Source organism: Typopeltis vanoorti, chromosome 18 (assembly GCF_054136105.1).
Source record: "Typopeltis vanoorti isolate ZY-2024b chromosome 18, IOZ_Tvanoo_1.0, whole genome shotgun sequence".
Lineage (NCBI taxonomy): Eukaryota > Metazoa > Arthropoda > Arachnida > Uropygi > Thelyphonidae > Typopeltis > Typopeltis vanoorti.
Genome location: NC_143566.1, coordinates 2,185,995 through 2,211,644, shown reverse-complemented (window position 1 = coordinate 2,211,644; position 25,650 = coordinate 2,185,995). Strand labels below are relative to the sequence as shown.

At 37.2% G+C, this 25,650-nt stretch overlaps 1 protein-coding gene across 2 annotated transcripts in view; it reads left to right on the top strand.

Annotated features, from left to right (window-relative positions):
* The window catches only part of nSMase (neutral sphingomyelinase), a 267,133-nt gene that overhangs the window by 31,336 nt on the left and 210,147 nt on the right, over positions 1 to 25,650 (top strand). For both annotated transcript variants that reach the window (XM_090407940.1, XM_090407941.1), the window contains exon 2: positions 3,060 to 3,156. In XM_090407940.1, the coding sequence (XP_090264066.1) occupies positions 3,060 to 3,156 (97 nt within the window). The remainder of the gene's footprint in view (positions 1 to 3,059; positions 3,157 to 25,650) is intronic.

The window sequence follows — 25,650 nt, the reverse complement described above, 5'->3', positions numbered from 1 at the left end:
CATGCTCACCTCCTCTTGGAGCATCCACGTTTCTCATGCTGTATATCCTTAGCCTTCCCGTTTCCCTGCTCCTCTTACACACCCATTCTCTCATTTTCTATACTCATACCACTCACTTCCCCATTCATAACCACCTCTTCAATCTCTCCTGTCTTACTCTCCCGCTCTTCCACATCACTTCCCACTAGATCTAATTCATTCTCTCTATTCACTTCTCTACCTTCCAGCAGCAGTCTGTCCAAGCAACTCACACCATAACCACTCAAATGCAGTCCATCTCTCCCATATAGCTCACTTCGTCCCTCAAACTCATTCCACACATTAACAAACTGTACTCCCGTCTCCTCACACATTCATAATCCTTGCTCTCCACCTCATTTCACCATAGTCATACCTAGGCAACACGCTACCCTTCCTGTCACACTATTCTCTTTTATCCTTCTAAGCAGCCTCCTGATATCCATTCTGACACACTGTTTGTCCTCTCTCAAATCATTCGTACCTATTAATACTATTAACTTTTTTGCTCGCTCCTGCCTCATATCCAATACCTCAATCACTCTACTCATTTTACCGCCTGGAAAACATACCTTGTGCATTTTATCCTCCAGCACACCTTTAATAATGGAGTCGCCTTACAACGCCTCTCGCTCATCTTTCATTAACTCTTTCATGCCATCATTATTTATTATAATTCCTCATTCAGGTCACACTTCGCACACACCCTCCTTCCATCCTCACCAAATATCCACAAATCATTTATGTAATTGAAAGAATACATATATCAGACCTCACACTTAACGAAACGACTGAAATCTAAATTAAAGTCATGGAATGACAATGCCACCGCCATTTTTGCAGGTTATTAAGTCTAATAATAACGATTTCATAATTAAGTTTTGACAAAAAAAAATCCCCCACACTAATAAAACTGGTAGCGCACAACGTTTACAGCCTCTCTTACTCAAACAATTATGCATATATATTTAATTATTTCTAGAAAACTTATCCCAATCAGGAGCTCTTCTTATACATGTCACTTTTCAGCATCATTCCCAGAAGTCTTTGTGATGTCTTTAAAATTTTGGCATTGTGTTCCCTAAATTTCAGATCCTTATCCACTATCACCCAAGATCTATTATTTCCTCCACCTCTGACAATATATCCCCACCAAGCATAAATTCTACCTCCCACCTTTGTTTCCCAAATTTTAAAACTTTACATTTTGCAACATTGAACTTGCATTCCCATTCCTGTGCCCAATCACTCAATCTATTCAAGTCTTCTTGTAAGGCTACAACATTTTCTCTACTCTTCATAGTTCATCCCAACTTTGCATCATCTGCAAACAACTGAATATCCCCATCCAAATGATTGCTAATATCATTAACATATAGGTTAAATAGCAATAGGCCTAAAACAAAACCCTGAGGCACACCACTAGTGACTTTACTCTTCCTGGATATTGCTTCCCCATACACAACTTGCTGATACCTATCAGATAGCCAGTCTCCGATCTAATGCACTAATCTAATATCCAACCCCATCTGCTCTAGTTTGACTATCAACTTATCATGCAGTAATCTATCAAGGGTCTTTGCGAAATATACGTATACTACTGTGTATCCCTCTCCTCTGTCCAAGGAAGTGGTCACCTTATTGTAATAAGTAAGTAGATTACTAAAAACATGACTTCCCTTTAGCATATCCTTGCTGTTCATTAAAGATAATTCCATTGTTGTCAACCCACTTCTAGATCCTAGTTCTCATCAGTTTCTCCAACAACTTAACCACAACACCTAACACACAGATAGGCCTATAATTTGATGCCTGAGTTCTATCACCTCCCTTATGAAATGGCACAATCTTGCCCTCCTTCCACTCCTTAGGAACTTGACCCAGTGCAAGACTCGTATTAAAAAAATATGTCAAGGCTGGTGTCAACTCCCCGGCACATTCCTTCAGAATACGTGGTGATATATTATCAAGTCCCACAGCCTTATTAACATCTAGTTTGCTCAACTCCCCATACACCTCTTGTTCACTTATAGTCAGTCTTTCCTCCCCATCATCAGCTGCTCTCAAATCTCCATAAAGGTCTTTCATTCACAAGAATGAAAGACCTTTATGAAGTGTTCATTAAGTATCTTTACTATATCTTCCACAATAGTTGTCCTTATACCATTATCTCAAATCAATGTTATCTTTCTATCATGATTCTTTTTTTTTTTTTTTTTTTTTGCTACATATCAAAAGAATTCCCTAGGATTCTTTTTTGCTTCATTAGCTAACTGCTCTTTTTACCTCACTTTTGCTACCCTTACCAACCAAGTCACCATCCCTGGCTTTCTCTGTAATCCTGATGGAATTGGTTTTAACCACTTCTCTTATACTGCCTCCATAATGCTTTTTTTCCTTCTATATCGCATGCTTAATCTCTTCATTCATCCATTTATTTCACATCTACCTTATTTAACCTTCTGACCCTTGGAATACATTTAGACATTGCTTCTACTAGATAGTTCTTGAATATCCCCCAAACTGCATTGATCTCTTTTCCAACAAACTCCTCATTCTGTGCTACACCAGCAAGCTGTCTCCTGAGCTCTTCATAATCACCATCCTTGTAGTTCCACATTACCCTTTTCTCACAGAGGTCCTCACACTGGTGGCAACAATCCAGGTAATCATTTCATGGTCATTCTCACCAACTGGAGGGTGATTTGATACCTCATTTATAATTACATCCTCTGATGAGATGATCAAATCCAAGTTGATATAGCAAGCTACAAAGCATGAATGTCCATTACTTTTAATATTCAAGTCGTTTGGCAGACTATTACTAGCGATGGAGGGGAGGATGAGATTTCTGTTTAGGTGAAAAGGAGAGGTAATTCTTGTTAGCTTCTATAGCAGCTTTGTTTACCATTCTAGAGTTAAGTATGCTCTCAATAAATTACTTTTACTTATTTGTTAAATACAAATTAAGTAACTTAAAACAAATTAAAGAAAAATTAATATATAGAAAATTCCTACTAAAATTTTTTTTTCTCTCTTAGGGGAATAGTGGGAATCAGTAAGCATCGTAAAGAAAGGATGGTGGCAACAGCAAATCATCTTGCCAGCCTTAATTATGATTTTGTCTTTCTTCAAGAGGTAATTTTTGATCTTACTTAAACAGCTTAATGAACTTTTCTGATTCATAGTCTATTTTTAGTTTTGTTTTGTTTGTTTGTTTGTTTGTTTGCTGGCTTGGCTTGCATTTTCCTCTTAATATTAACCCTGCCAGGAGGTAATGTATTTCCTACATGCTCCATTGTGTACAATGCACATATTACATATAGCTTCAAAATACTGATTAATGTTTATATTTCTGTATTAATATTCATATTTACATTTATATGTTTGCATCTATGTGTACGTATTCTTCACACAATATCAGTAATTTATGTTACATTACAGTGACTGGAAGTTGATCTTATTTTGCAAAATTAAATAATTCTGAGTAATACTTTTGGAAAAGTTTCTGTTTTGACACTGTCCAATCGTCTCCCGAAATGATGATATGTTGTAGTAGGGGCATCAGGATGGAGTCCAGCAGCTGTATTATTTACGGACATTTAGCTGGACAGTCTGTTGAAGGTGTGGACAACAAATGCATGATAGTTATTCCAGGATATGGAATCAGTGTACATAGTGTGCCATCTTTCAAAACATGCCATCACTCAAAAACCTTGAGAGATAGCATGTTTTTTCAGCCGGAGTCCGCTCTGATACTTGGCAAGAATTCTTTTGTTGTTGATCTGTTTTAGACATTTTCCATTCTTCTTCCCACAAGTTTAGGTTTATTTTTCTGCAAGAGTTTTTATAGCAGATTTTCAGTACTTTTGGTAACTTGTTTCTTACCATTTGTGTATAGCCTCTTATTTAACCAGCTGATTTGCTCTCTTGTTTCCTACTACCCAGCATGCCCCATCCCCAAGCAGAATTTGGTTTCCCATTGTAAAACTCTATGTCGCTTTACATCGATTTTTACAGAGGTCAAGTCTCATGAGAATGTTACAAAAATAACCATGTTTGTCTCTATGTATTTTATGTTAAAGATTAATGTAAATAACCGTATGGGAATTGATTGTATTTACTGTTTTAAAGTTTCTAGAATGTCAAAAACAAAGGCAATGCTTTACGATCGGAAGTTTTGTATAATAGCTGTGTATAAGAGCACAAGAAAGTTGTTTATGATTAAGTGTGTGAGAAAATTGTTTGTGAGCTCTGCGCATGAACACCTTCAAAGCTAGTAACAAAGAGATCCGTTAGTTTCAGAGAAGTTTCCACCGCCCAACAAGACAAGAAAAAAAGAGTACATGGAGGAGAAGAAAGAACAGGTCAGCCTTAACAAAAAAGATCAAGGAGAACTGTTAATTTCTTTGGGGTTTACAACCCTTGGTGCAAGGTCCTGAGAAGGCAAAAATAAAAGGGGACTGAGCCGAACATCAAGAGGAGATTCCAGGTCTAGTTACCGAGAGAGAAGAGGCGAGGTCCAGTTACGGAAGCAAGAGAGGTGAAACGCTGTTACCAAAGAGAACCAGAGGCAGTCCCGGACCCAGAGGACCAGACTTTATGGCAAACCCATGCCAGAGGAAAAATTGGGAGAACAGCCGATGCCAAGTGCTGGTCAGATGTCATAGTGCTGCAGGAAGTCAACCGAAGCCAAAACGAAGCAGAGTGATCTTCAAGCCTGTATGCAGAAACTTCTTGCCTGTGATTTTGAGTACCGGGAAGATTGCAGTCCATGACCCACTGATTTTTCTGACGAAAATCCCCCTGAAGCAAGACTCTCCAGATGGAAACCTAAGGCCTGAGATGAAAGAAAAACCATAGAGACTTTGATGCAGGACTTTTGGAAGGTGTCATGACAAAGAGCTTCTGTAAGTGTATCCCATTTTTTTTATGTACATTCTTTTGTAATCTAGGAGATATGTCATAAATGGACTGATAAGAAATAGTAATAAGAAATATCTATAAGAGAGTCCTCTGATTTGTTTAACTGGAATATAAATTGTAAGATAACTTGCCATAGCTAGCTAATCTCTTTATGAGTAAATTAGTCTCGGCAATTTGATTTTTTTTAAGCAGAGAAGTAACAGAGTAATTGCACTGTATAGTCATTTCTTTATACCAACAGTATTTGACATTTCTTTATACCAACAGTATTTGGTATAAAGAAACTTTGTTTCTTTATACCAACAGTATATAAGGATAGGTAGAGAGAGAGAGAGAGAGAGTAATCTCCCTATTGCTTATTTAATGTACTTTGTTTTTATTGTAAATAAATGTGTTTTAATTATATGTCAATAGAGTGCCGTATGATTATTTATTTTTCAATGCACTGTTCCTAAAAAAAAACGCGAACTTAAGAGCGTGAAACCAAGTATGATAGCCGAAGCGTACAGTTAAGTGCAAATAGACCACAACTGTTTGTATAAAGTTTTACTGAAGGAATTTATGTTAGAGAAAGAGAGAGAGAGAAATCAACCGAATTAAAAGATACTTAATGTACTTTGTTTTTATTGTAAATAAATGTGTTTTAATTATATGTCAACAGAGTGCCGTATGATTATTTATTTTTCAATGCACTGTTCCTAAAAAAAAAACGCGAACTTAAGAGCATGAAACCAAGTATGATAGCCGAAGTGTACAGTTAAGTGCAAATAGACCACAACTGTTTGTATAAAGTTTTACTGAAGGAATTTATGTTAGAGAAAGAGAGAGAGAAAGAGAAATCAACCGGCCGTATTACTGAGATTTATACCAATTAAAAGATACTCATGGCGCAGTCTTACCAATAAATTTTCTAATATCCATAGGCATAAAACTCATAGTGCAAAAGGTAGATAAAAAGTACGCAATAGTAAGATGGAATAGCGAGAATAAGAAAGGAATATATATAAAATTAATAACAACGGTGGCTTATGAATTGCAATAAATAGCTACCGTTTGCACCATCATTCTAGATTGAGATTCCAAACCAGATTTCTTGTCTGTTCTATTAATGCTATATGGTTGTTCTGGTTTTTTATGCCATCTGTAGTTCTTCTACTGTCACTGCAAGTTGTTGCTGTCTTTTGACAAGAGGTGTTGAGTTCTAATTCCCAGAGATTTTTATTATTATTATTATTATTATTATTAAACAAGACCTCATGGAGTCAAAGACTCATCTAGGAGGTCCTTTTATCTCACACACATCTCATCATACCGGGTCTTAAACACATTCAAACTCCCTGCAGACACCACACTCTCAGGCAAGGCATTCCAATCATTCACAACTCTGCACGAAAAAAACCTGCCTCTCACTCCCCTACTCACACCCTCTTTATACAGTTTCCAGGGATGACCTCTGGTTCTCCCCTGATCTCCCACTATTCGCTGTAGAACTTCTCCACCATTGATCCTATAGCAACCCCTTACCAACTTGTAGGTCTCTATCATATCTCCCCTCTTCCTTCTCTCCACTAGACTCTGCAAATTACATCTTTTCAATCTTTCCTCATACTCGACATTCCAGAGGTCAGAAACTACCTTAGTCAGTCAAAAGCTTTTGCGATTTGTAAGTGAATGAACTACAGCAAGTTGTTCTGCTTGGTTGTTGAACAGAGAGGACGCAGTCTAGAGCAGCATTCTTGTAAAATAGACTGTCTGTAATATGCAATGAAAGAACAACCAACATTCCCTTTGGGTTTTTTTCCGACAGTGTATATATGAAAATCATCACTTTCAGAGATTTACTTCTCATTTATATATGTTTTCTTTGCTGGGCAAGGCCGCCTACTGTAGTGAAGTGTATATTCTAGCAATTTAGATCAGTGTTAGAATTTCCATTATATCTTCTGGAAGTGACTTCATATATAAGAGAAAATGCTTGCATTTTTAGGCAAATTGGTGTTAGATCAGCAATAACACAAGCTGCCTTGAAAGATATTGACCTGTATCCTTTAATTATTTGTGTAGCTATAAGGTGTTGAGCTCTGTTTAACTTTTGTCTGGTTTTCTTAGATTTTAGTGCATATATTCAAGCAGGTGCAGCATAACATATCAATGGTAATATAACTCCAGTATATATTATTTTCAGCAGCCTAATCCCTACTTTTTCCTTTCTGACTTAGCTAGAAAGTTTACTATTTGTAAGTTTTTTTTGGCAACATGTGAGATGTGCTTGTTGAATGGAAATTTTTCATCTATTGTTACTATTAGGTATTTTAGCTCACTGGCTACTTCGAGAACTTCTCTGTTTAGGAAGACTATTACAGGTTGTTTTGATTTTTTTTTTACATGAGATGTGGATCACTTTAGACTTGGTGCTATTGAAGGTGACTTTCTTCTCACATGCCCACTCTGCAATTTTAAAGAGTTCTTCGTTGGCCATTACTTCTAACTGTAAGCCATCATGTTCCTGAATCGTTATCATCGCATCATTGGCGCAAGTTATGACTTTTGTTTCAGTAGTTAAAGGAAGTCTTAATAGCAAGTCATACTGGATGATCCAGAAACCTGGCCCACAGCACGAGCCTTGCAGACAGCCTCTTTTGACTTCTTTTGTTACAGCTGTGGTTTTCAATGTCACGGTTGCTCTTCTGTCTGTAAATTTTACAAATTTTTTTAAGGTAAAGTAGTATTTTTTTTTTTTTTGCGTAGCCATAAAATTCGCCGTAATGCATTTTCCCATTGTAAAAAATTAAACTAGCAATCTGCTGACCTTACCAACCAACCAATCAGTTAGAGGAAGGTAATTTCTTTAAAATTAAGCTTTCTGACAGTCTGCTTCCTTTGATAAATATTTCTATGCACTAACCCCATTATGGACGATTTCAATTGAAGGAGAGTTAGCCGATCTCATACGGAGGTAGCAGGTTTTTTTCTCACAGAAACTCTGGTTTTTCATCCCGCATACAGACAAATTGGCCCTTCAGAACACACACGCAATTTACAGACAAAAATGCTAGTTGTGGTGGTGGTGGAGGTGGGTAGTAGATGGCATTGATGGAGATGATTCATAGTAGATTATGTTGGAGGTTTAATGGATTTTTTACAACACTCAAAAAGAATTAAAATAGAATTTAATACTTCCTATATTTCGTCCTAGTCACTAGGACATCTACGGGGATTACAAAAACAATTAATGTAACATGCACACAAAAACTTACATTACTAAGCCCAACCACGTGGGTGACACTGAAGTCCTATCTAGGTGGAGCGCCCTCTAAGGGCGGTAGTAGGTGGCCTGGAATGTAAGGTGGGACCTCTGGTGATGAGTGTTTCCCAAATCTTCGGAAGCTTAATGCAACCGTATTTATTAAGATTTGGCTGGTTTTTTGAGAGCTGCTGCTGCTTCTAAGAAAAGTCTCTCTTTCTTGAGTTTGCTGTGGTGGAGCATGGTGGTTTTCTTCCATGATGCTCTGTGGATGGTGTCCAAAACATGGTCAGCCAAGCTTGAATTGCCATAGTTGTATTTAACGATGTACGACTTGTGTTCCTCCAGGCAGATGGATGCTGATCTGCCTGTCTGTCCAAAGTACGCAAGCTTACAGGAACAGGGTACTTTGTAAACTCCAGGCAGAGAGAGAGGAGGGAGCTGATCTTTCGTAGAACGGATAAGGGTAGCAAGTTTGCGGTAGGGCTTATATGCTGTGTGTAGGTTATACTTTTTTAGTATCTTGGCTATTTTTTCCGAAGTGCCACGGATGTAGGGTATGGTGATGGCATTTTTAAAATCTTGTTGACGAGAGGGACGGGAAATGGGGGAGGAATTTATTATTTTTTTGATACTGTGTTCGCTGTAGCCATTGGAGAGGAAAGTGCTGTGTATGTGGTTAAGCTCAGTAGTGAGGGCGGTTCCACTGGAACAAAGATTGTGGGCTCTCTTGGTAAGAGTTTTCATGATGCCATATTGTTGTGAGGGGTGGTGGTGGGAGAGTTTGTGAATGTATCTGCCTGTGTCTGTGGATTTTCTGTATACAGTGAAGGCAAGTATATCATTAGGCAGGCGTGTGACTAAGGTGTCTAGGAAGGGTAAACAATTGTTCTTTTCCTTTTTTTTTTACTATGGAAAAGGAAAAGAACATATTCGGTGCCTTAAAGGGCTTATGTTCATTGTTAGATCCCGAAACATTAATGATTGACTTCAAGAAAGCAACTATCAATGCTTTTTCTATTTATTTACATCAATAACTATAACAGGTTGTTTATTTCATATGGCACAATATTTATCGCAGAATTGTTGACATTGGTTTAAAGTTGCGCTATCAAATAGATGCTAAATTCAACACAGAAATTAAATGCTTCACAGCATTAGAATTTCTTCCAGTGAGTGATGTTATTGATGGATTTGTTGTATTGACTGATGATGATGATTTGCCCCAAGAATTTGTATCTTACTTTGAAACCCACTGTATATGAGGAGAATGGGGTCGCAGCTTGCGAAGGCGAAGAATGGAACCGACATTCCCTATAGAGTTGTGGAACGTTGTTGAGAGAACTTATAATAATATGCCAAGAACGAATAACAGTATAGAAGGATTCCACAATGCAATGCAGTGGTTAAATTCAGCTGAGGTCCTTCGGGGCTGGGCCCCGGAACTTTTTTATGTACCGGGCCTCGACCTGGATCATTTTTCTGCTTTTTTGACTTTTCTCCCTTATGCCTACATTATAGTGTTCTTATTCAACAATTGTTTACAGTTTTGTATGTGTATAAAGTCAATATCATCAATCGCCTGTTTACGAACGCGTGATGAAAGGGATGGGGGAGGTCTGGAGCTTCCTGTTATGCGTTATCTTGCAGCGATTGGCAAGCAAACATTATTGCAGTGTAGTGTAGTAGAATTTTGACAGACTCGTAGCGATATTTTGTCTTTTCTAGTTGGCAACACTGACATCAACAGTCAGTAACCAACAATTTTTATTTTTTTATTATCCCATGGTATTATTACACCAGATCATAGAGGTCAAATTCATATATTTTATACAGCACCTTTTCTGGGTTGTTATATAGAAATATTTATACAAGTAACTAATTGCACTGGTGATGCTTCCTCAATGTTACAGATTTTGCAGATGGGAAAGACTTATGCCATTGCTGAACTTGATTGGTCTTGTGTAGCCAGGCTTGAGGCGGAAGAGATCATGGTAGTGGCACAGTGATTAAACTTGGAGTTGATGGTATCCTGGTTTTTCTACTGAATACGAGTGGTGAGTCATGTAACCAACAATAAAACAGCAGATTAGCAGTTGTTTATCAGCGCTCGTGATTTAGAGAAGCACAAAGAAAATCGTGTAATATTTTTGTGTTTATGAAATGGTAGACCTATCATTTCAGCTATGGATAAGTACATTGGTACCTTCTTTAAATGGAAAAATAGCTCGGATGACAGTGATAATACAAAGCGAGTTTGTAATGACAATTTGTGTGTAGTTTCTGAAGAGAAAGAAGTCCATAACAAATCCACAGAAATAGGAATTGTGATATGTGATGATATTAATACGTTGTATTTGTGTGGAAGAGAAGGCCTTATGGCTTTAACTCCACCAGAATAAATAAATAAATAAATAAAATTTTAAAAAATGTTTCAACAATCTAGCAATAGCCTTACATTTATGATCCTTACTTGAAGGACCTTGGAGCTTATTCGTTTGGAATTTAATCACTGATTCAATGCAAAGCTCGAAGAGAGTTTAGCGAAGAAGAAAAAGTGTGATGCAGATCGAGGAGACATAGCAGAAATGAAGAAAAGTATAATGATGTTAATACAAGACTTCAGCGACAAGTACTTCGATACATCTGCAGCAAAAAGTTAATTATTTATGCACCATCTCTTTTAATTTGCACAATTTTTAAATGACTTCATTCTGTTATGTATCACTGACATTCTCCTTAATAAAGATTTGCCTTTTTAATGATTTTATAATACCCTTTATCATCCATTGATTATTTAAAAAATTATGGCAAAATGTCTTACAGTGAAAATGTCCTTCTTATAGAAAGGCTTATATGTTGGCAACACATGACTATTAAATTATTTAAGGAATTTACAATGTATATTGGAATACTAATTAAAAGAAACTTTAATAAATACTTCCTATATTTCGGCAATGTCACATTGCCATCTTCATGGGAACATCAGCCCAACGGCCAAGACAACCCAATATAGCCCACTAGGGGGCACCATTAGGACTTTAGGAACAACAATAGTTTCTGATCCTCTGCCTCATTTGCTTTTTGTAGTGCCTGCTTGCACGTGCCATATTTGTATGTTCTCATGAAGATGGCAATGTGACATTGCCGAAATATAGGAAGTGTTTATTAAAGTTTCTTTTAATTAATATTCCAGTATACTTTGTAAATTCCTTAAATAATTTAATAGTCATGTGTTGCCACCGTATAAGCCTTTCTACAAGAATTACTATCATCCATGGAGATTCCATCGCATGCAAGGCTCTCCAATACGACAAACTGAAGTTGAAGATATCTAGACAATTAAATCTTGCTGAGATAATGAGGTAATCCCAAATTGTGATAAATTTAAGCACAGTTTCTCTTCACAGAAGGCTCTCTGGATTTATAACCGCGCTAGCTTCACCCTACTGTGAGAACAAATTACCGCTACGTGCATTCTCCTAGCTGACGAAAACAAAGCTTTATGGGCGCTGGAGGAGGAACTTTCAGGCACACTGAGCCACTACTTTTGGACGATTCTCTATGATGTCTCATGTGCTTTGGCAACAAAAGAATTTGATAAGATACATAGTCGGCACATCAAGAAATTTGATAACTTGAAAAAGAACTCTACTTCCGTACCACAGCAACTACTCAACACTGTAGTCAGCCTCTCTGCCGCTGTTTTGAAGCACTCACCGCTCTTGCACTTGGGCATAATTTCACCTTATCTCCAAAAATAATACTTGCTGAGGAAATAATGATCCATATAGAACATGGTATCTGCACCCTTCCAAACCATATCGCCAACAATGTCAGACGATGTAGCCGGTGTTCTCACCAAAGCAAGACCACCAAAAACCAACATATCCAAAGATGAATATGCAGCTCTACTAGAAATGAAGAAAAACAAGGAAATAGTAATCACCAAAGCGGAAAAGGGAAACGCCACTGTGGTTCTCAACCAAAAGGACTACACAGGTAAGCTTAATGCTTTATTATTAGATCGGGCTACCTATCTCCCTATTGAATATAATCCTACCAGTTCTCAAATTAGAACACTGCATAGGCTCCTTAAGATGGTCACTTCTTGGCCTGTGGAAGTTACCAACAAATTAAAATCTTTTAACTCCAGAACCCCCCCCCGATTATATGAACTTCCAAAAATACATAAACTAAATGTGCCATTACATTCCATAATGGATGGCATTGATTCACACACATATAAATTAGCCAAACATTTAGCCAAAGCACTCACACACTATGCTGGCAACACACCATCACACAAAAAACTCAGCCCACTTCAAAGCCAGTATAGAAAACTTCTCACTCCAACACACTGACATAATGGTCAGTTTTGACATCTCTTCCTTATTCACAAATGTCCCACTCCAGGAAACGAGCTCATCCAAGCGAAATTTCCTCCCGATATCTCAGCCCTATTTCAGTTCACAATGAACTCAGGCTCTTTTGTGTGGTAAGGAAAATTCTACAAACAGATAGAGGGGACAGCCACGGGTTCACCACTTTCCCCACCCTTGGCCAACTTCTTTATGGAGACTTTTGAAGCGAAAGCCTTAACCCCCCCCCCACAAAAAAACACTATTTGGCTTTGTTACGTGGATGATGTGTTCGCTATTTGGCCACATGGCCCAGGTACACTCCACTCCTTAACACACACAAACAACCAACACTCCAAAGTCCTGTTCACCTTGGAAAAAGAGGGAAACAACAGCCTCCCTTTCCTAGACACTCTAATACTCGCCAGCCTGATGGATCCTTGGTTTTTCTCTGTTTATATAAACCCACCCATACATGCAGATACATTCAAGAGCAATCCCCCCCCCCTCACAACAATATTGGGTTATTAAAACACTATATAACATGGCAAAATTAATCTGTTCAGATGACAATGCCCTAATCACTTAACTAAACCACATCCTTAATACTTTCTTAGCCAATGGCTACAACCCACAAAAAATATTAAAACCAGTAAATCCCCCACCCCCATTCACAATAAAGATTACACTAAAACTATCACCATTCCCTACATCCGGAGCACTTCGGAAAAAAAAAATAACCAAAATCCTTAAAAAATATGACCTGACTTCTTGTTACAGACCATATAAAAAGTTGGCATCCCTTATCTGATCTACCAAAGACCAACCACTTCCCCTAGACCTACCTGGGGTATACTAGGTCCCTTGCAGCTGTAAACTGTCCTACTGTAAAATCTCGATGTAGCTTAAAAATACCAAAGTGCTTAACATCGATTTTTTACAGAGGTCAAGTCTCATGTAAACTGTTACAAAAATAATCTTGTTTGTATGTATGTATTTTATTAATGTAGTTAACCCTGTGGGAAGTGAATATATTTACTGTTTTAACATCAAAAACAAAGACAATGCTTTCCCAGGGGAACTTTGTATATGTATATAGTTATGTGTAAGAGTGCAGGAAGTTTTTACTAATTTTGTATATAAGAGTTGCTTACTGCGCTAACACCTTTAAAGATAGTATCTAAGAGTGCCACTAGGTTTAGAGAAGTTTCTGCGGCCCCGAAAGGTGAAGCAGAGTATCAAAGAGGTCCGCTAATTTTAGAGACAAATTTCCGCACCCGGCAAAATACGATCACAAGATTGCATGGAGGAGAACAAAGAGCGGGTTAAAATAAAAAAAAGATGAAAGAGTCATGCCGAATTCTTCGGGGTTTACTACCCTTAATGCAAGGTTGTGAGATCGCAAAATAAAAGGAGATTGAGCGGAGCATAAGGGGGGTGTCCCAGTTTCAGTTGTCGCCAGAAAGAGGTGCTTCCAGGCCAGAGAGAGGGCTTCCAGACATTGCTGAAGTAGGAAAGGCTTCCAGATGCCAGAGAGAGGGATCCCGGTTGAGAGTTGGCGGTAGTTTCAGTTTCTTGGAGGCGGCAGTTTGAGCTATTGGATATGGCAGTCGTCAAGGCATTTTCAGTCAGCCAAAGCAGAGGAGAAAAGGCAATGTAAATTATCCGAGGCAGCTTCGCTCTAAAGTTTTTCTTTTCACCTTGGGAGAACAACCTTTTGCCGGAGCTAAATGAGTACCACAGTCCATAGCCCGCTATTTTCCTGATGAAATATTACTGAAGCCAGACATTCCTGAGGAAGCTCAAGATCTGAGATGAAAGAATTGCCTTAGAACTGTTTGTGCAAGACTTTTAATTGAATGTGTGATACAGAGCCTTTGTAAGTTCCATACTTTTGTACAATTCCTCTTATAGTGTGTTATAGAAAGACTGTTAAGAATTTGGTTAATAGCAGTAAGAAGTGTCATTAAGAGAATTGATTGGCATGTTGGAAGTTGGTATAAAAATTGTAAAGATAACTTAACAGAAAGTTAGCTAACCTCTTTGCAAGTAATCTAGAAGTTTAATAAGTTGAATTTGTAAGCAGAGAGTAAATAAGATTGTGAGTTAAAGAAGTTAATTAGTGTTAAAGTAAAAAGGTTCTAATTTATGCTAACGATTTTTTAAATGAATAGAGAAAGCAATCTCCCTATTATTTAAATCATTTATAATTTGGAAATAAATGTGTTTTAATTATTTGTTAAAAGAGTGCTGCCTGATCTTTTATTTTACAACTGCACTGTTCTTAAATAAATCGGACTTGTGAGCGGGAAATAATTTAAGACAATAAAAACGCAGTTCAGTTACTTACGAACCACGACTGTTAAAGTAAGCCTTGATAAAAGAAACTTCCCTCGTGAGAGAGAGGGAAATCTACCCGAAGTTTTATTTAGTCTTATGCCAATTAAATGATATATTGGTGGCGCAGTCAGACAAATAAATTTCCAGTATTCATAGGCATTCGACTAGTAAATACGGAAGGTGGATAATCATAGTATGCAGTAGAGTAAATGAGAAAGGATAAGAGAGAAAAAGCACATTAGAGTAAAGCTATAAAGAATTAGGAATAAAATAAAGATAGAAGAGAGTAAAGATATTACATAATCGCAAAAATAACATACGTTTGCAATGGTGCAGACAGCTGAACATTTTACACTACTTTGGCCAAACAGGCAGGACAGCGAATATCAGGATTTCAGAACACAAGGACTACATCCGGTTTCACCAGTACAGCCACTCTGGGCTTGCAGACCATGCTCTAGATACCTACCACAGAATATGTTGGAAGAAAGCCAAAGTAATACACTGCAGCAAGTTTAAGTATGAAATATTATTCATAGAATCAGCCTCAGCTCTAAAAAACGTTCCAAACCTCAAAAAATTTGGGTGCATGAGACTGCCCCAAATTTGGAAGACTTACATCATGAGAACATCAGCCGAACGGCCAAGAAACCCAATATAGCCCACTAGGGGAGCACCATTAGGACGTTAGGAACAACAATAGTTTCTGATCTTTTGCTTCATTTGTTTTTTGTAGTGCCTGCATGCACGTGCCATATTTGTATGTTCCTGAAGATGGCAATGTGACATTGCCGAAATATAGGAATTATTTATTAAAGTTTCTTTTAATTAATATACCAGTATACGTTGTAAATTTCTTAAATAATTTAATAGTCAGTGAAAATGTCTTATGCTGAAAGTTTTTTTTAGTCATTTCAAATCTCTTTATTGATTAATTATGGCTGGCCACTGCGCAGCATCAAAGGCTCCTTGTACATTGAGTGAGATCAGTGGTACGTCTTTTTTTTTCTTTTTTGCTGTAGACTGTCTTCTGTATACTCTTTTAAACTCCAGAATTGTGCCTACTGTGCTTGATTGAGAGGTCTAAATGCTTACTGTTTGCTCTTAATAGGTCTATTGAATAGACAAAGTGCATTATTCAGTTTATCAAAAGTTTTCCTAGTACCTTACTAGCAACATTTATGTGCCAGTATTTGCTAATTTTGTCGGATGTTTCTTTTCCTGTTTTGATTTATGGGTATAATTTTAGAGCATTTCCATAATAAAGGAAATTGCCATCTTTTTAGGCATTCATTGTAAACTGTTATGAATTCAACATATACTCTTGGGGGAGGGGGGAGCGTGTGTGTGTGTGTATATGTCTGTATGTCTGTGTGTGTGCATGTCTGTATGTCTGTGTGTATGTGTGTGTGGGGTGGGTGTATAAATATGTGTGTATGTGTGTGTAAATATTATTATTATTATTATTCAGGACACCTCCAAGGAGTCCGAAGACTCTTCATGGGAGGACACACATGCTGTACAACTCTCTGTTTCCACCACTACACTGAACCTCTACTACCAATCATTTACATCAATGCCATCTACCACCACAACTAGTATTTTTTGTCTGTAAATTGTGTATGCTCTGAAGGGCCGATTTGTCTGTATGCAGGATGGAAAACCCAAGTTTCCAGGAGGAAAAACTCTGCTACCTCCATATCTGATTGACTAACTTACCTTCAATTCAAAAAGTCCATATAAAGATTCTTCCCTTCACGACGAGAATCGAACTTAGGCCTTTTCTAATCGAAGGGCACAACGTACCGTCATTCTTCCAATTGTGATACAGAGGAACTGTGTGTGTGTGTGTGTGTGTGTGTGTGCGTGTGTGTGTTTGTGTTTGTTTGTTCCTCAAAATAGTACCCCTACCAGAGATAATTTATGCCTACATGCTCCATTGCATATAATGCTTATATTACATGTAGCTTACAAGTACTGATTAAATATTTGTATTTATATTTTTGCATCAATTTTCATATTTGCATTTATATTTTTATATATACATATATTAACATTATATAATTCACACAATCTCAGTAATTTATGTAAGATTACAAGGACTAGAAGTTGATCTTATTGGCAAATTTAATTAATTCTGAGTAAAAGTCTCTGTTTTGACACTGACCATTTACCTCCAGAAGTGATGATGTGTTGTATTAGGGGCATCCAGATAGAATTCAATAGCTGACAGTCGTAAAGAATGAGATCAACATTCTGTTGAAGGTGTGGATTACAAATGCATAATGGTGATTCCAGGATATGGAATCTATGTAAGTAGTGTCTTAGTTTTCTTAGACATGTGTTTTCAGCCGGAGTCTGCTTCTGATGCTAGGAAAGCATTCTTTAGTTGTTGATCCGTTTTTTTGATATTTTCTATTCTTCCCACATGTCTAGGCTTTTCTCTTCTATAAGTGCTTTTATAGCAGATTTCAGGTACTTTTGATAACTTGTTTCTAGCTGCTGCTTTAGCAGCTGATCTGCTCTCTCGTTTCCTGCAGCCCCAGTATGTGCATTCACCCAGCAGAACTTGATTTCTCATCCATATAGAGTGACATTCCGAACTGGATTTCTTGTCTGTTCTATTTATGCTATAGTTGTTGTGATTTTTTATGCCGTCTATAGTACTTATACTATCACTGTAAATTGTTGCTGTCTTTTGATGAGAGGTATTGAGTTCTAATTCCCAGAGATATACAAGTGACTGAGCTACAACAAGTTGTTCTGCTTGGTTGTTGGAACAGAGATGATGCAGTTTAGAGCAGCGTTTTTGTATAATGGACTGTCTGTTGTATGCAAAGAAAGAACAACCGACATTACCTTTGGTTTTGCTTCCGTCAGTGTATATTTGGAAATTGTCACTTTCAGAGTTTTCCTTCCCCTTAATGTATGTTCTCTTTGCTGGGTGAGGCTGGCTGCTGTAGTGAAGCGGGCGTTCATAGCAATTTGAATCAATGTTATAACTTTCATTATGTCTTATGGAAATGACATCGCATATGAGATAATTCTTGTATTTTCAGGCAGATCGATGTTAGATCCACAATAACGCAAGCTGCCTTCAAAGATATTGTCCTGTATAGTTTAATTATACTTATGGCTATAAGGCATTGAACTCTGTTTAGTTTTTGTCGGTTTATCTTTGATTTAGTGCATGCTTCCAGGCAGTTCCTGCATAAGATATCAGTGATAGTGTAGCTCCGTATGTATTGTTTTCAGCGCTTGTTTGCCTAATTTCCACTTAATCCTTGCCGACTTAGTGGCAAGGATTAGCTAGGAGGTTTACTACTTGTAAGCTTTTTTTGGTAACATATGAGATGTGCTTATTGAAGGTAAGTTTTTCATTAATTGTATGTATTTTAGCTCAATGGCTACATCTAGAACTTCTCCTTTTAGGAAGAACGTTACAGATTGTTTTGATTTTTTTGTGTGAGATATGGAGCACTTTAGGCTTGGTGCTATTGATTGTAACTTTCTTCTCGCGTGCCCACTCTGCAGTTTTAATGAGTTCTTTGTTGGCCGTTACTTCTAACTGTAAGCCGTTGCGTTCTCTAATCATTATTATTGCATCATCTGCAAAAACTATGACTTTTGTTTCAGTAGTGAAAGGAAGTTATAATAGCAAGTCATACTGGATGATCCAGAAACCTGCCCCATAGCAGCAACCTTTTAGACAGCCTTGTTTTACTTCTTTCATTACAGTTGTGGTTTTTAATGTCATGGTTGCTTTTCTGTCTGTAAAATAATTTTTTGTAAGTTAGAGTAAGTTTTTTGGAAATTTTAAATCTATTAATTGATTGATTATGGCTGGCCACCACGCATCATCAAAGGCTCATTGTACATCGAGTGAGATCAGTAGTACGTCTTTTTTTTTTTTTTTGCTGTGAACTCTTTAACCTTCATAATTGCATCTACTGTGCTAGACTGAGGTCTAAATGCATATTGATTGCTGCTTAATAGGTTTTTTTGACTAGACAGTGCATTATTCGGTTTATTAGGAGTTTTTCTGGTACCCAGCAATGTTCTTTTCATGGTTTGATTATGGGTATAATTTTTGAGTATTTCCATATTGAATTAAATCGTCCTCTTTTTAGGCATTCATTGTCAACTGTTGTGAATTTGGGGCATTCGAGAAACGCTCTTAGGAGTATATCAGTAGTTATTCCATCCTCTCCAGGAGTTTTACTTGGATCCATTGATCTTAATACTGATTCGATTTCATTAGTTGTGAATGAGTCGTCATTAGGCATATCTATGTCTGTTTTCATTCTTTGTCTGTAAGTTTGTGAATTTCTTCATGTGTTGATTCATCGTCATCGGGAATAAACTTCTTTATCATAATAGTTGCAGTTTCTGCTAAGTTTTTAGTGTAGGTGCCATCTGTTTTTTTGATAGTTGATAATATAGGCGTTGTGTTATTCTTGCTTGTTACTAATTTATGTATGCAATTCCAAGGATTTGATATGGTGGAAACTGTACAGAATTTTTTCCATGATTCTGTTTTCTCGTTTGTAATTTTGGACTGATAGCTGTATTTGGCTTTATAGTAGTTCTGTCTTCTACACTCTCTTAAATCTTGGTTATTGTATGTTCTTTGGTATAGTTGTCTGAGTGCGTTAACACGTTTTCTTAGGACCGTTTGTTTGTCCTGCCACCAAGGTACTGATTTTCTTTCATCGATGTTTAGCTACTTTGTTGTTCTGAGTATTTTAGTTGCAGGATTTTATTAGATCTGATGAAAGTGCAGAAACAGCATCGAAGACTCAAACTAACAACAAATTACAATTAATTAGACAATTTGAACCTCTAAAACAAAAACAAGAAAAATAATTGAAATGTAAGTTTCAAGTCTGTCGTGACAAAATCATTTAAAACACATCCAGTTGCAACCTTTCCAGTTTTGAAAAGAATATTCTTAATAAGGACTTTAATTTCATGATATCACCAAAATCCATCCCAAAGGTGCTATTATTTGTTAAAATTGAAAAGGCTACCTGTTTCCTTCCTACTCAAGAAGCTAATTTACTCCATATGGAATCTATTTTTATTATCAACAGTGTGAAACCCCTGCAGACAACATCTCTCCAGCAGAACATCAAGCAATTAAGAATCTTCAATAAAACAAAGATATGATAATTTTTCTTGCAGATGAAGATTGCCACTGTCATCCTGAATACTGAAGATTATAATAAAATAACAAAATCTTCCGATTATTACAATTTACTCGATTCTTGAAAGAGATCCAACATGTGAACTCCATAACCATACAAACAACCTTCTTAGAACAACTTTAGAGTTTCTTAGAAATATTCAACTATTTCTTCGTTCACTTCATCCTTTAATCCAGGGTTTCCCAAACTGTGTTCCGTGGAAAGTGAATAAGTGTTCCGCAAGAAATTCTCCTGGAATTTGTCATTTTAGTTTTTTATGCATTTTTCATGAATAAATATTTTATAGTGGAAATATTCTGAGGAGAATAATATTCATGAATGTGTCAAAGCTCAGACCCAGAACGCCTAATAACATCTGTGTATCATTAATTTTCACACATCGAAACCTTTCAACATTTGGGAAAGAGAATACCGCTGTTTATGACTGATCATAAAAATTGCCTGCAAGCCGATTATAACAATGGGCGGCATATCCTCTGTTCTCAAAACTGAAAGAAATAACATCTCTGTTGCAAATATTAGTGACCAATCAGTAAGGAAGTATAAAGAATATTTTCCCACTAAAATTGAAGATCAAGATAGTCTGTATCCAGTTTTCAAATCTAGTAATACTGAATACTTTCTTCTCAAGTGCATATTGTAGGGTGAAAGTGCTTGTTTCGAAACCGTAGTGCCGTTATTTTTTAAAAGTAATAGGCCTGCAGATTTAAATTTTAATATGAATAAGAGACAAGGGAATTTGTTTAATTTTGGTATTAAGAAATCTCTTATTGAAGGATGCAACAGATAGTGAGTCATCCACCACCAGCCTACAAAGTGATCTCCAGGATGTACAAAAGGAGGGGAAAACTACCAGCACACAGGAGAAAAAGTCTGCATTCTCTTGTTAGTATTTATAATAATATTATAAATTTTTGGTGATCAGAATGGGATATGTCAATGAAAATCAGCACAAATTAATTTAATGATGTTTATTTTTATTTGATGTTTAATTAATTGTTAATTAATAATTAATGACCAATTAATTATTAGTTAATACATTACAACATAACCAATGTGTTCCATGAAAATTTCAGGATTTGTGAAGTGTTCCATCATAGGAAAAGTTTGGGGCATTCTGCTTTAATCTCTCAATTATATGGATTACCCAAAATCCATAAAGAAAATGCTCCCCTGAGACCAATTGTAGAAGGCATTGGTTCACCTACACTCAAAGTATTTAGCAGAATCCCTAAAGTGCTTATTCTGTCAAAAATATTCATTTTTCAAGTATCAAAATCATAAATATTCAAAAAGAAGAAACTATGACTAGTTTTGATGTCATTTCTCTGTTCACATATGTGCCTACAGAAGAAGTTTGTATTCTGTTAAAAGATAAATTATCAAAAAAAGTTATGTCTTTATTAACCCATTGTGTTAATTCTGGCTATTTCCGGTTTAAAGACATTATATACAAACAAAACTTTGGTTTAGCCATGGGTAATCGGTTATCGTCCATACTGACGAATTATATATTTGGAATCTTTTGAAGAAAAAGCTATCTCGTCTTTTCTGTTGAAACCAAGATTGTGGAAAAGATATATCGATGACATCTTAATCTGGAGTCACTGTCCTGAATCTCTAAAGAATTTCCTAGACCACCTCAACAGTGAATCCAGTTTCCACCCAAAATCCAATTTACTGCAGAATTAGAGATCATTGGCTCTCTTCTATTCCTGGATGTCAAAGTCACTCGTATTTCTGAGAAATTAAAAATCTCTATTTACAGGAAACCAACTCTCACCAATAGATATCTCCATGCACAGTCCCATCACTATCCACCTCAAAAACTATTATCTCTACACTAGGCAAACATGCTTGCTCACTCCTCAGTGAAGAAGAAGATATTAACAAAGAAATTCAATTTCTTCTTACAACTTTTCAGCAAAATGGTTATTCGAAACAAATAGTTAATAAGTTACTTTTTAATCCACCTCTTCACCATACTGAAGATAGAAATAGTTGAAAAGGCTACAAATAGTTAATAAGTTACTTTTTAATCCACCTCCTCACCATACTGAAGATAGAAATAGTTGAAAAGGCTACACTACACATCCCTACCATATATCAGTTATGTTTCGCAAAATTAACCAAAGTTCTTAAAAAATACAACATCCGGACTTCTTTCAATCCTCTTCTGAAACTTCGTTCCTTGCTCAGTAGGCCCAAACAAAAACATAACCTGAAATATCCCGGCATTTACCGAATTTGGTGCAACTACAATAAGCCTTATTTTGGACAGACAGAAAAATCTATCGAATTGTGTCTTGAGGAACATAAAAGAGACATCACATACGGCAGAACCAGAGCTAGTGCTCTGTCGAGCCATGTCCTGAATTCTGTTGACTCTAATGGGGAAAACTTAATTCATCCAGTCTTGTGGGAAAAATCTGAAAATATTTTTTGATACAATGATGAACTGGAAAGAATTGTAGAATCCAAAGAAATCGTCCTTAATCAAGTACATCTCAACTGTAACCTCAGCTATAATCTCTCAGATGGTCATTATACCCATCCAACTTTGGTGTTCATGAGATGTTGAACACATGTGCATGCCCAACAATGAAGAGATACAGAGAACAGCTTCAAATGTTAATATGCTAACGCTTTAATGTTTAGTGTTTTGGTCTTTCACAATTTTTGGTGGTTCCCTCTTGTTATGCACCTGAAGAAGTCTTCTATGAAGACAAAACTAGTCGGTCAATCTACTTAATTAAAATAGTATTTTTACTTTTATCTCTCGGCTTTCAGTCATTTAACCTTTTTTTTTTAAAATGCACACACACTGCTTGGAAAGAAGTCAATGGACACCATAGTGTGAAGGAACAAATAGCCATGGCACCCACTTCAATATGATGTAGTACATCCTACAAGCATGCAATGGCAATTAGAATTTTGGACCATTCTTCCTGTAGGCATGTAATGAGGTCCTGGACTACAGTGGAGCATATGCTCATTGACTTCATCTGATGTAACAGTTCATTCTACGGATGTTCAGTAGGGTTGAGATCACGGCTCTGCGGTGGCAATCAAGTGGGTTGACATTCGTGTCCATAACAGCGCAGCAACAGCAAATTACAGCTCAGCCTTATGACACTGTGCTTTGTCTTGCTGAAAGAAACAATGGTCAGTTCTTTAGAAATGTCACAAAGTAGGAAGCACTGCATTGTCTAGAATGTTCAGATACCTCTCAGAGTTTAATGTTCACAGCACCAGAACCAAAATGGGACCATACCATCTCATTGCCGCCTCTGAATTTCATAGGTGGGGTTGCATACTCTAGTAAGAAATGTTCACTCTGCATTTGCCACACCTTCACTCATCCATCTGCTTGGTAGACAGTGTAGCATTATTTGTCACTACGTAACACAACCTTCCAAGTTTCCACATCCCACTGTTGTGTATCTTTGCACCACTGAAGACGATGTTGCATCTTCGTTTGAGTAACATTGGGCTTGCATATTGCACTCCTGTTGTGGAAATCCATGTTGTAAGTCTTGGTTCTGAATATTTTTGTACAGATTCTTGTTCCAGTTGATGCCTTGAACTCTGTATTCAGTGTGTCAGCTGACGAATGGTAGTTTGACCCGTGAGTGTGGTGGGTTGTCCACTGCAGGTAGCACTTGCTGTTGACTCCTTGCACTTCCATCTCAGTATAGTACTGTTGACTTGGGACTGTTCAATTTGTCAGCACTTTGATGAACAGATAGGCCAGGAACATGGTATTCTCTCAAAATGCCTCTTTCAAACTCTTGTCAGTTTCCTTCCTGTAGCCATTTCATCTGGACACAGTTGCACTGACTTGGTAGCTTCATATTTCTCCAATTTATGCCAGCTACAAACACATGACTCTTTACATATCACAATGCACCTTGCCCACGGGGAGTATCCATTGACTTTTTTCCAGGTAGTATCTATACAGGGCGAGTCAAAATGATGTGAGTGATTAGAAACATTTATTGAGCAAAAACTATTGAACACAACAATATGAAATTTGCATTAGTTGAAATAGTAACTGAAGCAGTTTTTGTTCCTGATTTATAAAAGTTCAGTGTGTGCACAATGTGTTGCACAGCATACGTTAATGCTATATGTGTCCTCTTTCCACACAGAAACCAACATCCGACACTCAGTTGTTTCTGAAGCTCTGCTTACACGATCCTTCAGATCAACCAAATTTTGTGGCAAAGGTGGAACATAAACTTTGTCCTTTACATACCAGAGGAAAAAATTTAGTGGGGGGAGGGTATAAGGTTTGGTAAATGTGTAGGCCAGGCTGTAGGACCCATGCAGTCTATCCATCTATCAGGAAGTTGAATGTTCAAAAGGGACTTGACTTTGTGATGGATCTGCGGCAGTGCTCCATCTTTCTGAAAGACAATATTGGATCTGTCTTTTAGAAGTTGTGGCAATAGCCATATCTCCAACTTGTCACAGTACACAATTTAAGTTACATTATTTTTAAGCAAATGTGAAAGGTCCATAAACTTTATCTTCTGTCAGGGTGCAAAAGACATTTACCTTTGGACTGTCCCTTGAATGTTCAACCTCTGCATGTGGAGTTTCACATGAATGAAATGTGGCTTGCTTCATCGCTGAAACACATTTTTGACATTAATATTTCATCCTCTTTGATGTGGGCCATAATGTCTGAACAAAAAGAGAAGCAGGCTGACTTATCATTTGGCATAATAGCCTGCAGTAAGTGTAAATGATACAGGCAGAGAGCAAGACGTTTTCGCTTCCTTCGCTTCTGGATTATTGTGGACAGTTGGGTTTTCATGGTGACGAGGATATGTTAGAAAGGGTCCAGAGAAGATTCACAAAGGTGGTCAGTGGTCTTTGGAATGTGGAGTATGAGGACAGATTGAGAGAATGCAAATTGCAAAGCCTTGTGAATTGGAGGAGGGGGAATATGATCCCCCCCCCCCTCCAATAGAGACATATAAGCTAGTCAGGGATTATTATCAGGTTGACATGAAGAGATTTTTCATAGGATGGGAGAGGGGGGTTGTAGAACAAGAGGCAATCCATGGAAACTGTATAGGGAGGGTGTGAGCAGAGGATCGAGGAGCAGATTCTTTACTTGGAGAGTGGTTGGTGGGTGGAATGCATTGTCTGAGTGTGTTGTGAATGTGGAAACACTGATTCAGTTTAAGACCTGGTTGGATGAACTTTGTAATAGCATACCTCCCACGATGAGTCTCTGACTCCATCGAGGTCTGTTGTAAATAATAATATTTCAGTGGTTAACTATTACTGCACAGTTTGTATATTAATGATGTTGCAGACTCCATGAAGGGAGATATTCAGCTGTTTATCATGATGATGCCAAGTTTTTTTAGTAATAAAGAATGATTCTGAGGTTACTTCAAGATGATCTAAATAGGCTTGTGCTGTGGTCACATGATAATGGATACCAGTTTGCTGTTACCAAATACAGAACTACAATTTCATTTTCATTTGGCAGGTGTGACAGAAAAAAGATACAGAGGAAGATCAAGATCTAGATTGA